Below are 14,950 nucleotides of genomic sequence, written 5' to 3'. Positions count from 1 at the left end.
TCATGACACCATGACAAATAGTACAATTAACTGCTTCATCAGGATGTTTATCATCATCCATCCTATGATTGCAAAATTGACCTCCATACCTCAAGTAGAAAATATTGATTTCTTCAACATGAAATCATACAGGCCTTCCAAATTGTACCTATGTAATATAAAGAGTAACAGGGCAGATGCACCAATCACAATAAAACCTGCTTTATCATAACAAAGTCAACATTCTCAGCCAACTATAAACCAGAAAAACTCTTGTGTATTTTTAATTCAAAGTTTTAATGCAACAATCTAATTTTATTTAAAGATCTAATTTGTTTAAAAACTGCTAACATATGTTAGTTGCTCTTCTTTGTATTTTGACCTTCCTACTGAAAATTACCAGTGAGTAGTGAATTCATATTCATATCAAATTATCAATTGCATCAACGATATTTATTAAAATACGCCATAGAATTGCAATATAAAAATACTTTATTAATTCACAACAAAAAGTAAGATACACGATTCTGCATAACTAAGAATCACAAACTTCTAGGATCAAAGTCAACAGAACAGAAATTGCACATTAGCAGTGTACGAATAGCTTTTTCTTTGCTACCTGCTAAAAAGCTCACGGTAACTAACAAATCTAGTAGTCACATATTTGCATTTATTGAAGTCATCATCATCTGTCCACTGATTTGTCATTAATTATATTATTCTACATGCAGTAAAAATATAAACTTTAAAGCATTTCATTGATTCAATGGCAACAATTCTGTTATATGAAAGTGTGGAACATAAGTCTTAAGAGATTGAAAAACTGTTTATTCACATAAACATCTAAACCTTTCATACCACTTTGCTTTTTGAGTCAAATCTGTCCATTCATGTATTTCCAGTATTCTTTGTAAACATAGGGAAAGAATTTTATAAACTTAAATTTACATTTGTGTTATATTCAAGCATACTGTGTCATAGCTATCATTCTTCATATACACCCAGTAGCAATATGACATGCGTGGTTTTCTGATGTTTGGCTCAAACTAATTGTTTCCACTGACTGTAGGTTTTCAACACTGCCCACCTTTTGTACAAATGAAAGGTGCGTTCACTGGCTCCAGTCAGTCATCATGAGGTATCAGCTGTGCAGACTGCCAGTGGATGGTCCCACGCTGTCATTCTGTCCCTCCTCCTCCGCAGAGTCTTCAGAGCTGTTTACCACTGCAGCACTGAGAGAATGGAGCTCCTCCAAAACAGACAGGAGTCTCCCTAACAGGATACAGACAGGCCATTGGTCAGATCAGTCATCATGTCTGTGTAAATGTTAGGATGTATCTAGTCTCGCATTGCCAGACCTTCCTCCACAGCGCTGCGGAGAAAGGTCTGGCTAGTCCACACAACATTCCGGGATAGGAGAAAAAGGTACTCTGGTTTATTGGCATTTCTTTAAACCAATCACAATCGTCTTGGGCAGCGCTAAGCGCCTGACGGAGCAACGGTGCTTCTGCAAAATTGCCTCGGAAAGGAACTTGCTTTGGTGGAACATGTGTACGTTCAAAAGCTGTTTTAGTCGTGCAAGAGAAAACTCAGATTGGACAGATAGTCTAGCTAGCTGTCTGGATTTACCCTGCAGAGATCTGAGGAGCAGTTAATCATAGTCCTCAGAAATCGGTCGGAGTTTAGAATGCCAACACAAAGAAAGCGGAAGGTGAGGGACATCTGGCCGAAAATGAGGGATGTGAGGCAGAACAATCCCGTAAATGAATTGTCGTCGATACAGACTAGGACGTGTCTGACACTACTTACCGGCTGCAGGTACTTGGACTTCTGTTCCCACAGAGCGACTGCTCTCTGAGGGTTTTTCTCGATGTTTTCTGGGAACAGCAGAGTTTTGTAGAGCTGTTGTGTGAGTTCTTGTATACTCACTTGTCAGCCCTCTATCAGCAACAGTGGCCTAAAACAGATTCAGGTTATAGGAGTTCATCAGCAGAAATGACGACAGAAACACAAATATCCTTTGCTTTAAAAAGTCTTACCAGCAGTATTTGTCTTTCTTTCTCCATCTCCTTCAGTTGTTTATTCTGGACTTCCCTCTTTGTGTGTTGTTGAGTTTCTCTCATCTCATCCTGTTGCCTTGCTGCCTCTCTCTCAAACTGCCGCAAAGTCATAACTGCAAGAGACAATACAGACAGATCAAAAGCCATGGGGAGATGCTGCTATATACTGTGTAAACAATTCCAATCATATTAGATCACAGCCAGCATTACAGATATGACTTCATCCCCCAATGTTAAGCTGTTGTGGGCTGAGATAGCATGGTTCTAATCCTGCTACCTGCTTTGGTGTGCTCTCTCGTGGCAGTATTGACTTGAACCTCCATCTCTCTTAGCTTTTTAGCACAGCAGTCCTCGATCTCAGACACTCTCTCCTGCAGAGCTGAAAGGAAACAACACCATTCCTTAATACAGTATCCCATACAAGAGTCTAATGCTGTATTTGTATGTACTTCTGGGGATAAACTGGATTGTATTGCATCTGAGTGCACATGTTCATAGACAGCAAGACCTCCACAAATTCAAGCTGATTAAATCAATTCCAGATTCATCAATTATTACAATGTCACCACGGTTTCACATAAAGGACTGCAACAAAGCCAGGTGGCAATAGCGTAAGGGTCAGCTAGTGGCAACTATTTGTTCATCTTTTCTTTCAATAAAGAAAGGAGGGCTATAGAGTAAAGCAATTAAAGACCTGGAATTTAAAGGAAATTAAATCTAACAGTGTGGATTTGATGTCTGCATCATTAAAGCAGCTATAATCAATACTTGTATATTACTAATGGATCCCATGATGACATGTATATGAAAGGAGTCGATCATAATGATGACATTCCACAGAGAAAATGAAGACCTGACTCTACAGTTCCCCTCGACTTTCAGGTCATTGTTTGTTTGTTTTTTTGACCCGCAACTTTACTTTTCTGGTTCACCAACGGCACGCTACTTGCCCAGCACCCAACGGCAGACAACTTTCTGGTGAAAATATTAGAGCGTTTAGCAGCTAAAGAGACATATTTCCCTCAAGAGTAGGTGTAAAGCAAAACAGGGATAAAGTTAGAGTGAATATTGGACTTACATTCATTAGGTGGACACAAACATTACTACCAATGAATGCCAATGGTGCTCCGTGTGTGTACATAGGCCACTGTTTGCTAAAAAGTATGCCATATCAACTTAAAAAAGGTGGCAAGTTGTGTTTACAACTTGTTTCTGCCACAAAGTGGCCAGTCAGTCAGTTAAGGGATAGTTTTACAATTTTTCAAGATGAACACTGAAACAGGTTTTGCTTGCTTTAACTATTCCTCCTGTTTATACAGGCCATTAAAAGATCCCTTCCTAAACACTTTCAGCATATGTGATAAGGGACGAAGTCCACATTACAGCAAGCAAACCTTATTTCAACGTGCATATAGGCCACCTGACTATTTAAAAAATTGTGACCCTATTTTTGTGTATTCTAAGTGGCCTAAGTTGCCAAGTTAAATCCTTGTACCGACTGGGGAAAATGTATCAGGGAAACTCAGTAACTCTCCCTGATCAATGACAATCAAGGTGCTCTGGAGCATGTCACTTAATCCCCAACTGCTCCAGTGAAGCTACCGAGGAGAGCGGGGTGGCCAGGTGTGGATATGTGGAGACGGTGATGAAGGGCATTTCTGAAATAGAGCAGGAGTGCTCAGTGTGCTTTCCCTGGATTAGTCAAGGCTGAAAAACAGTCATGTGGCCTAAGGTAGCCGCTGCCTCACCACGTTCGCTGTGCTCCTGCTGGCTGAGCAGCACAGAGCGGAGTTTTTCCAGGTTGACCTTGTTCTCCTCCAGCTGGGCCTGGACCTGCTGCAGGCTCTGCTCGGCCTCCTCTCTGCCAGCCACAGCCTGCCGGACCTCCACCCAGTTCTGCTCCAGCGCCTGCTGCTGCAGCCTCAGTTTGCTTTCATCTGAGAAGGATGTACAAAAGTAAACTGAGACACCTACATTGCCAAAACATGGATACCCAACAGATAAACAGATAATGTGTTGTAATAAAAGATGTTGTGAGTTGTAAGGGTGCTTACATTGTTCTTTCAGATCAGCCAGAGCTTTCCCGATGAGCTCCGGGGTTCTTTTGAGCTCCTGTGTGAGCTTGTCTCTCTCTTCGCACACCAAACTAAGCTCTGTCTGAAGGTTTGTGAGGCTGCAGGGCAACACAGACAAGATGGCAGAGCAAATAAAGGTGGAGGAGTCAAGCACAGGGGTGGAGAAGCAACTGCATGGTGTACAACAAAGGAAGCCAAACAAGAGTGACTTTGCATACATTTGCCTTTGTGTATGCACATTGTGCATTTGGCATTACGGAGTAAAATATTGTGATCAATTAATTAAAAAACATAATTGGCAGTGAGTTGCAGACTACTGAAACACCTTATTACAAAACCTCTTCCAAAGCACACATATTCACAAATATTTAGGAAAAGAAAAATAAATACATACACACACACACACAAACATGCATTCACCACTTCAGCCATTTATAAATTATTTGCATTCAGTCTTATATGAGTACTTAGATTAGTAAACTATCTTTCTAATGTATTGTTCACTAACTTATATGTAAAACTAGACACAAAAAGAAGGCTTTCTTGCTTTGGGAAAAGATTGTTTAGGTGCATTCATCATGTAAAAATGATCGGTGAAACCTCAAACCTGTCAGCAGCTTGTTCTGTCTGTTTACTGGCCTGCTGAACTTTCTGCAGAGCAACCTTCCTTATGATCAAACCTGAAAAACAAAAACATTGTGACGTACTCTCTTTACCAGAAATATGCAATTCAAAGTGAAGCACTGCGATCACCCAATCAACCTTCAGTATGACTGCACCTTGGATTGTCTCTATGCGTCTTTTAGCAAAAGTTAGCCTCTGGGTGAAAGTGTTGAGCCTTGCTTGAGCTGCGTCTACTTCTGCCACCTTGCTTTCAAATGCCAGGCTGAACCTGTGAGGCATAGCGACAATGTGGGAAAATACAGCATTAACTGTAATACAACTTTAAACACTGACAAGAGCAGTTGCTTTGTTTTTGTTTTTCCTTTTATTCCTCTATTTTACCATCTAATCCTCCTTATCTAATTCAGATAAATGTGTTTTACCTACGCACTGCCTCTGTCAGGATTTTTAGTTCAGCCTCTTCTTTCTGGCTCTGTGACTTTAGCTGTGAGTTTTCCTTTTGCTCCTGGGCCATGTCCTGTTTCAGTGTCTGGGGGAAAAAATAACACATCCATGTTGTAGAGTTTTGTACTCAAATGTGATGCTCAGTTTTCAGAATGTCTTTGTGCCCAGCTGCTGTTCTTAAAACCTCAACTGCTCTAGGAACCTAGCAGAGTTTTCATATAGTCAGCATCCTCTGTTGTGGTAAAAATGCATGAGTGTTCATCACTTTCCTAAGCAGCCTCAAATTTATTGTGTATCATCAAAATTTCAGACAGCCACGTAAATCACATCACTTGCTCTGGTACTAACCTCCTTTTCCACTCTCTCCAGCTCCAGCTCAGCTATCCTGTCATCTAAACTGTGTTGGAGCACACTAGCCCGGTGCTGCTCCTGCTGGAGCTGCTGCTCCATGAATCTGACCTAAAACACAGCAATACAGTACTAAATACAGTACAAAAACAACTTAACGGTTAATTTTACAGTTTCAAACACAATGGACATCTTTGTACTGTGGTATATTAATAGATGACGCTTTTCATACTGTTGAAAGAAGTTTATCCTTCTCTCCTCTTAGTTCAATGTCCTTTGAGCGAAGCTGGACGCATAACTTGAATACTTTGTCTCTCCAGAGCTGAAGCACTTGAAGGCCTTCACATCCATTCTTCACAAGTGGGTCTGCCAAGGTCTATTAAAACACACACGTATGGTAAGTGCACACACCACTTCAGCAAATCCTTAATATGAGTAGAGGTAATTATTGCATACAAATTTGCCTTGATGTTTTCCAAAGCATACTGAAGGTGTTTTAGAACGATGAGTGCTTTTTCCTTTTTCCCACAACTATATTAACAAGCTATCAGAGAAGAGTTTCTAAAACAGTCTCTGCTCTCAAATGCATCACCATACAACAAATGTCAAATTTCTGCAAGTTGACATTCATTCCAAACTAATTCAAATGCACTCCAAAAGAAAGAAAAACGTTCTTTTCCCTTTTGTTTTATGTTTTATATGTCACATGCAGAGTCATACTGTATATACACAACATTTGGATAGAGCACCTCAGGTGAAGTGTTTAGCCAACTGAATTACTCCTGCAGGGCTTTGCCATCCTGTCTGGAGCTGCTCTATCATCAATCTTAAACCTTGTGGTCTCCTTTGGAAAATGGTTAACATGAGCGTCTTTAAGAACCATGAAGAGCATCCATCCTTCATACCATTTTCTCATACTTTTGCAAACAGAATGGTAGGTACTTGATTGGTCTACATAGGAAGCCTGCAAGCAGCAGTGCTACTGCTCACCATGTGTTAGCATAGCATGCATTGTTATGCAACACTCACCTTCTTCACTATTTTCTCTTCTTGGAGGGCGAGTATCTCACTCACAGAGTTGAGCCTGACTGTTAAAAGCTCTGTGGTCATCTGAAGAGCTGCTTTCTCTTTGTTCAGCTTCTACACAATGGACAATAATATAATATATATATTATATATATTATATATATATATATATATATATAAATAAATAATGGGATGACTTGTTATTCATGTTAACTCATTATTTAACACTCTTTCTTTAACCTGCTGAACAGAACAAGATATGTTTTTTTCACCGTGCAATTACTTTACAGTAGGCTGATTGCAATCGATACTGTTTATTGTCTTCACCTCAACAGCTTTATTTAATTGTTCCTTCTCTCCTTTCTCCGGGGCAAGCTGGCCGATGTAATTTCTGAGGCTGTGCAGCGTTGTTGATTGTATCTCAAAAGCTTGTCCCATTTGGCTGAAAAATAAACATCCCCCACCACCAAAAAAGAATCTGTGAATCTGACTACAAAGGGCTATACATGTTTAGCTCTATTCAGTTTAGATTGAATGTGGCACCTTAAATGTTCTTTTAGCACGTCTCTCTCAGTAGATACCTCCATCAGAGTGCTTTTTTGCTGCAGCATTTCTGAAGTCATCGATTGAAGTCTGTCCTGTAGATCACTGTTTGTATTTCTTGCTGCACCCACCTCTGCACAGTGGGAAGCATTCAACTGTTGCAGCTGAAAGTTTAAAGAGACAAACAATGAACATTTTAAGACACATATACTGATGTACTATCTTATTTACATTAGTCTATATCCACAACGTCCCACTTCCACCAAAACAAGTTTCTTCCCGAGGCTATTTTGCAGCAGCACCGTGGCTCCGTCCGGCGCTTAGCGCCACCCATGACGATAGTGATTGGTTTAAAGAAATGCCAATAAACAAGAGCACGTTTTTCTCCCATCCCAAAATACTGTGTGGACTAGCCAGACCCTCCTCCACAGCACTGTGAAGGAAGGTCTGGCAAAGCGAGACTATATTTACATGGGTTCATGGATACAGGACCTTGAGCTGATATCACTCAAATGAGTATGTACAAAGTTTATGATGGTTTAAATGTCCTTACAGTAATTTGCCACACACCTCCACCTCCTGCTTCTTCTGCATTTCCTCCAATTGTTGTGACAGTCTTATAGTCTGCTGTTTGGCCTCCTCCACAGCTTGTAACCTGCCCATTTCAGCCTTCAGAGCGAGCTCCTGGGCTTCCTCTTTGCTCCTCGCTACCTCCCTCCTCAGCTTTGTAATTTCCTCACCCGACTCTCTCTTTAGTCTATCAAGCTGCAAGAAACAAAAATGTTGAGAATATATTAAACTAAAAATAGTGAAACCTGCTCAGGTGACTGTAAGCTATTATTAAGACTACAAGACTGTACTAAAAAAAAGCTGACTTCAAACTGCAAAAAATTGTTACAATATGCCATCAATTCTCAGGTGATCTTTGTAAAATGAAATGTTTTGTTAGTGAATAGCCTTACCTGTGAGCTTATTTTCTCCTTCTCTGCACTGCTGTGAGTGAGCTCCATTCTGATTTGGCTGAGTTCAGTCTTAGCCTTACATAGCTCTTCCCGCATTGCTTCCAACTCATGGCTCTGTCTGTCGTACAAAGGTTACGCCATATTAAGCTGGTTCAAATGACTCATTGGTAATCTCTGAAATGTAAAATTGCTCGATTGCATAACATAAGCATATGTTCTACCTGTTCTGAGTGCTGCCTCTGTCTCTCATATCTTCCCTGTGTCTCCCTGCAGCCTCCTTCAGGGACTCCACCTGCCCCTTCAACCTCTCAGCTTCAGCCTTGTGCTTCTCTGCCTCCAGACGCCACTCTGACTCCCATCTGGACCACTGCTCACTTCTCTCTGCACATCTGTGTTTGAGGAAGAGGAGCTATTCATGTACCTAATATGCCATCTTACTGACAATGAATAATGGTATTTCTATAATGGTACACAACATATTGTGGGATACCTTGCCCTAAGGTCTGATGGGTGATCCATTGGAATCATTCCTCTTATGCTGTCTCCTTGTAGCATCATGATTCTCTGATTTTCCTTCCTCAGTTCCAATATTTCCTGTTGGGCCTGAGTGATGGCAAGCCATGGATTGGCAGGACTGGGATCCCCTGATGGAACTGATGTTACGCCTGGGTTTATCCAGGAGATGGGTGGCAGTGTCCCTGTGATTTGAACGCCTCTGTGTGCTCCAGCAGACTGGACACTTGATGCGAAATGCGATGGGGGTACCAGGTCTTCCTGGATATTACCTACATAACATCAAATAAAAAAAATTTAAAAAAAAAAAGTTACCAAGATAATCATGACAACTTCCCTCCCCGAAATACAGCATATTCTTGTAAATACGTACACTGCACGGAACATCGTGCAGTGTACGGAACACCATTACTCTAGCTACGTTAGCTACATTAAAGGATAACGTTAGCTAGCATTGTCTTGAACTCAACATTTGCTTGAAGTTAGGAGCAAGAAACTTACTTGAAACCGCTGGTGAGGTAAAATCAGTGGGTACTACGAGCCTTTCTTTTCCCACGTTACGTCTCTCCATGATCAACACACGTAGCGTTAGCGTTAAGCTATTACTGCAAAGTGACTGTAGCTAAGTCACTAACTAAACAGCTCAGGGTTGTTAAGGTGCTGTTTTTGAGTTATTCTCCCGCGAGTCATGTTATTCGTGGTTGCCTTAGTTACGGGTTGACGTTGCAACGTTAAACTTTTCAGCTAGCCAACTTTTGATGCTCAGTTTATTTACGTTTACCTGAACCATCCCGGAAAACATGTATGTTTATGAAGTTAATATAAATTAAATGATGTAACGTTATCGAACATAACTGCTGTCACACATTATAATCGCGCAGTGCATCACGGGAAAGTGGAAGGAACCTGGCAAATATATAGTACTTCTCCCTGAGTTATTTCTTGCAGGGTGTTTTTCATCTCAGGCTGCCCTCAAATCTCGCTTCTATCACAAGAACCCTGCATTGGCCCTTATCATACAGTATATATTGGCTGGTGCAGAGTTTGGCAGGGGCGGGTCATGCCCATGGATGTATAATACATCCACGATGTATATCATGGTCAACCTGGGAATCAGCTTACCTGATAGACCAAAGTCAGGATAACGAAAGTCCATATCCACAGTTTTCTTGCACTTGCTCTGTGAGGGGGACAATTCCACATATGTTTATATGTCATAATAATTATGGGGAATTTTCCACTTTATTCTTAAGGTGGTTTCATAAGGATTTCTTATTCAGATATCATTGAGATATTGAAATATATTATTGTGATGATTAGTGGAAAGGGACTCAGTGTAAATGCACTTAATTAAGTTACATCCTAAAACTAAGCCATTCCTTCTTTGCTCGGGATTCCCTCACCTCAAGAACATCTGACAACCAGACCCTTTTTTTTAAGGTAATTTTTTTGGGCATTTTAGGCCTTTATCTGACAGGACAGCCGAAGACATGAAAACGGAGGGAGGGGGGAATGAAATGTAGCAAAGGGCCGCGGGTCGGAGTCGAACCCGCGCCCGCTGCGTCGAGGAGCAAACCTCCACACATGGACGCCCGATCTACCAACTGAGCTATCCCGGCGCCCAACCAGACCATTTCTGCATGATATTTCGAGTCCTGCAGAAAAGGAAGCAATGGAGCATGCTTTCAGGGAACAAATAATTGCAGCTGTGAATGGTAGTTGGTGATAATTTGATTATGTGACTGTGTGGTTTGAGGTGCATCTGTAAATAGGTTACCTCCAACTGTGAAATTATCAATTATATGAATAATTTACATTATGCATTTGCATATTTCGACAGATTTCTGTGTGCTTACTACTTTCCTCTATCTCAAGTGATGCACATTAGCACACACTGCATTCATGCTGTACAAACTGCAAACATGAGCTTACCTTCAAATGAAGGACTGCATCTATTGCTTGTATGATTGACAGAATATTCGCTATTCAGAAGGCTATCATCACTATTTTCATATATCCTCTCATGTTTTTTTCTCCTGTGGTATCTTCACCACCCATTTCTGTTTGGTCTTACCTAAAGTGTATCCTCTTCTCTACAGCTGCCATGACCCACTTTCCCCCAGGGGTTCATAAAATTTTCATATAATCTAATCTAATCTATTCATGATGTATTCAATGAACAAAGAGGCATTTTAGTTTGATTTGTTTACGTAAATGATCACATATATCAATACAACCATGACAATACAATAACATTTAAAAAGAAATAAAGGATAGAGGGGATGGCTTCAAAACATAAATACCTTAACAAATGACAAAAGATGCATGAAAATGCAGGTACATTGCCAAGACAGACAACTGATGCCAGTGCAGCAAAGACTGTGGACCTCGTATATTCATAATGTCGTGAAATGGTTGTTGGAGAACAGTGAGTGCTGTGCATCATTTGGGCATGCTGGTATTGTATCCTCTCTTAGTACTCAACACACACAATGCAGCAGGTCCTGAAGAACAAAGCAGAAGAAAAGAGGGATGGGAGGCTATATGGGAATCTAGAAAACAAAACAATACCGATCCTTTTCAGAAAGAGGGCAGAATTAAGATTCAGCTCTGTTTCTTTGAAGGATACTTAAGAGCTAATCAAGATGGTCCTCCACTGCCTATCACACTTGAAATACTATAGGACAGCTAAAATGAACATTTTGAAAAAGGCAGACAGCAGATTGAGACATTTTTGTGAATTGTCACCAGAAATGTGTAGCACAGACATCCTTTCTTAGCCACGTCCTCCAGCTCCTCCTGGAGATTCCCGAGAAGTTCCCAGGTCACATGGGATATGTAATCCCTCCATGGAGGTCTGCCCCAGGGACTGCTCCCAGTTGGATGTGCCTGGGAGGCATCCTTATCGGATGCCCAAACCGCCTCAACTGGTTCCTTTTAATTTCAGGGAGAACAAGTTCCTTTCAAATGTCTCCACACCCAGATCCTAAGGATGAGGCCGGACACGTGCAACAGAAGCTCATTTTGGTCATTTGTAACAGCAATCACGTTGTTTTCTGTCACTACCCATTGCTTGTGACCACCATGAACTATATAGGTGACCACATAGGCAGTATCAGTTGGATTCATGAGTTCCTGAAAGTTCTCCTTCCAACACTACACTACATTGTCAGGTTTCCTATATACCTGCTTCCTGACCCATCTGGCAGTTTTCTAAAACCTCCTTGAGGACAACTGAAAGTCCTGTTCCATTGCCTCACCAAATTCCTCCCACACCGGAGTTTGCCCACCCCAAAAATCCTCCTTGAGCATGACCTGCAGAGGAGCTCATAGTGTCTGGTGGCCTGCAACCATGGGGCCCAGTCAGGCTCAGCATTGGTTTGTGCGCCTGGCCTACAGGTAAAGGTTCAGTGCAATAGTCAAGCTGATAGACAGAAGTGAGACTTGGCAAACTGATCCCTGAACACACACACCTATGGTACATGAACCAGGGCAAATACATATGCAGAAATTAAATATATGGTGACTGACAGATTGACATGACTTTGCCATACCCATGGCAACAGTCCTCTTGACAGACTTAACCCCTGTCAGTTCAACCCTAGGTGTGAATATTTTCATTATGATAGAGAATGTAAATATTTCTCTTATTCTCATATAACGACAATGGATATCCTGGAACACTCATGGCCACGGAAACTGCTTTTTTCTTTGTCAAGCTGACTCAGCCCACAATTACTGTAGGGTTCATGTGGATAAACTGTCCATGACTGCAAATATCTGGACAGGAAATTGTGTCTTTAATTAAAATGTCTTCCTTTCAAAATGTGCTTGTTGAACTCTTCGTATGCCACAGGGGTAAAATTGGTAAGTCCAGAACACACAGAAAAATGCCCTCATTAAAAACATAGTACTGGTAGTGGATCCATAAGGCCCTGCTAAAACCACAGGTGACCTGGAATGCATTAGACTAACTTGCTCAAAGGAAGATAATATTCTCAATGCATTTACATATGATCTATTATATATGTGGTTTAGAATGCCTATCAAACAGATACTGTTATCTGCATGAGCACCAACAGACAATACATGTGGGTCCTGTTTCTCTCTTGCTTTGGTAAACCCAGCATGAAACAAACATCACTAGGCAGCATCACTCCCAAGAACTATGAAGACGATCCCTCAGGTCATGCACTAATCACAGCTATTGCCACTGGGCATTATATAGCCTACAAAAAGCATATGTGAGAAAAATGTTTGCTCTTTCAGCAACCTGGACTTCGCCTCATACTGTATATCTTAATAGATTTTTTTGTGTATGGTTGGGGCAGATTTCAGACTGATATTCATATGTTGAATTCAAGTTCAACCTAAGAATGCAACAGAAGAATAAGCTCAAATCTCTAAATAGGCTAAGCAGCCAGAAAGCTAGGAAGGAGTGTACGAAGCAATAATACAATCATGATTTTTCTAAGTGTTCTATAAAGAGAGGAGCAACTTTCCTGCACTGGACTAATTTCCTGCCATTCGTGGTCTTTTTTTTGTCTCAAAGTAGTTTGCTATTGTGGCTTAAGGAGTATGAAGGAGGTCTTTCCATGCATTGCCCATCCAATCAAAATTTGGAATGACAGTCCCCATCACATCAGAACACTACCATCCATCACATATTTCAAAAAGGCATACAAACTGTTCCTTCTCAACAGTTACACTTGCACTCATTGATTGTTCATGTATTGTCCAAGTCTTGTTTGCACTGTCTGTATTGTTGTTTTTAGTTTGTCTGTATCTGTCTAGCCCATGCTAATGTCCTGTATGTGTGTATCTGTCTTCATGTGCCATAACTGTGTTCTATATTGCTGCAGAACAGGAACCTGCTGGAAACCAGTTTTTAAACTGAGTCAGGCCCGTTTAAACTGTAACTTAATGCTACTTTTAATCCTTTCCTGTATAATAAATGAAATGAATGAATCTGCTTGTTAAACCAGTGTTGGCCTGCTGTTTCAGAGATGCCATTACAAGGCTCTTCAGCACTGCTTTTTCTTTCTTTCCTTTTAGCCTAATGTCTATAATGATGAGAGAACAGGCTTTCATTAGTGAACTCATTTTGTTTAGACTTTGCTCAGGAGGTATAGGAATCTAATATAAAATGTATTACAAAGCCAGTGGGAAAACATAGGGAAAACATATTGGAGTATGGTTTTGCATTTTTTCTTATCCTACCCCATTTTCATGGCTGGCAAGATTTGCTAAAAGGCTTATGGCAATGAAATCTAATGTAGGCCTATTCCAAATGCACGTCTTCTCTCCATGCAGGTCTGCACACTCCTTGAATAGCCTCACTTGTTCTAAGGTAGGCTAGATTGGTTTCGCCCGAAAACAAAGCGTGTGAGTACGTGAGTGCTGTCCGAGGTTACGGTGGTTACTTAATGGTTTCTAAATTGGGATTTTGTCGGTTGTTGGAGGGTGAATTTAATGCACTGGCGTATCCCGGTGGTTGCCTAGTAACGCGCTGGCAGTGGGCGCCGTAGAGAGATCTCTATGGTGGGCGCTCCATTAAAACCGTTGGCGCTCCTGACCTTGGCGTCGTATATGCGCAAAGCACACAGGCTGTGCAAAGCAGGAGATAAGAGTAAAGATCCGCGTGTTTGATACTGAAACCCGGGGAATATTTCACACAGCCCCATTGTCTTATAGCGAAACTGACGGGCATGGTATGGAGAGATGGAGCGCGTATCAGCTTCTGTAAAAGCAGGTGAGTTAACCTAATGATTCTGTTTTTTCCGTGAGACGAATTTTTGTTCAGATTGATCACTGACATTACTAAGCTAATTGTTTCAATTAAATCTCTTGCTTAGCAATAGGCTATGGTGGAACATTTGTTGGGTCGCTTTTTTCTCCCCATTTTGTCCAATTTTACACCGTCCTAGACCTAGATTAAATAAGATTACCAGTCACAACGTGAGGCAGTGCAAACACACACACACACACACACACACATACGCTACAGCAGTTTGTCGATGCTATCTGGGCTGTGGCTTGGTTTTTTCTGTGGGTCTGGATCCTTGCATTCATTGATAAAGCACTGATCATTATGTTGAGTGCTACCTGCATGTTCTCTATAAAGTAGTCTCCTCGGCGTCAATCCCTGCTCCTTTTTATTGCACTGCTAAATTAGGAGGATTTGGGGAATCCACTAAAACGGTTTTGATCCACACCAGTCGAATTACAAGGGCATTGGGACCCCAGTAGCCTACTGTTGTCTGACATAGCATACTGGGCTCCTTCTCAAATGCTTTCATGTCAAGGCCCCCCCCAGGCTACCAGAACCTGGTCGATAAGATGTTGTCCTAGAGATTTTTATTAGTGGTGAATTGCT

General features: G+C 41.2%; 1 protein-coding gene across 2 annotated transcripts; it reads right to left on the bottom strand.

Annotated features, from left to right (window-relative positions):
• Positions 1-453: 453 nt before the first annotated feature.
• On the bottom strand, positions 454-9,455 carry cchcr1 (coiled-coil alpha-helical rod protein 1). 2 transcript variants are annotated; one of them, XM_078266413.1, is made up of 19 exons: positions 9,076-9,455; positions 8,552-8,846; positions 8,283-8,450; positions 8,062-8,179; positions 7,670-7,864; positions 7,100-7,263; positions 6,884-6,998; positions 6,560-6,670; positions 5,763-5,906; positions 5,531-5,641; positions 5,161-5,267; positions 4,894-5,006; positions 4,722-4,794; positions 4,094-4,284; positions 3,788-3,976; positions 2,317-2,418; positions 2,019-2,152; positions 1,789-1,936; positions 454-1,251 (listed from the first exon to the last, which is right to left on the bottom strand). In XM_078266413.1, exons 1-19 carry the CDS (start codon positions 9,143-9,145, stop codon positions 1,121-1,123), a joined length of 2,679 nt encoding a protein of 892 aa, XP_078122539.1. In that variant the 5' UTR covers positions 9,146-9,455; the 3' UTR covers positions 454-1,120. The 2 variants fall into 2 exon arrangements, with proteins under 2 accessions (XP_078122539.1, XP_078122540.1); XM_078266414.1 differs by having other exon boundaries at positions 4,094-4,212.
• Positions 9,456-14,950: the final 5,495 nt, after the last annotated feature.

The sequence above is a fragment of the Sander vitreus genome, chromosome 13 (assembly GCF_031162955.1).
Source record: "Sander vitreus isolate 19-12246 chromosome 13, sanVit1, whole genome shotgun sequence".
NCBI lineage: Eukaryota > Metazoa > Chordata > Actinopteri > Perciformes > Percidae > Sander > Sander vitreus.
This window is presented reverse-complemented; position numbering and strand designations above follow the sequence as displayed.

Bases quoted from the DNA above. Each gene is read 5' to 3' on its own strand.
- cchcr1 (XM_078266413.1), bottom strand. From the start codon at position 9,145: ATGGAGAGACGTAACGTGGGAAAAGAAAGGCTCGTAGTACCCACTGAT. The intron at 8,180-8,282 runs GTAGAACATATG...TTTGTACGACAG, and splicing joins AGAGGCAGCACTCAGAACAG to ACAGAGCCATGAGTTGGAAG. The intron at 5,268-5,530 runs GTTAGTACCAGA...TTTTTCCCCCAG, and splicing joins TGGAGAGAGTGGAAAAGGAG to ACACTGAAACAGGACATGGC.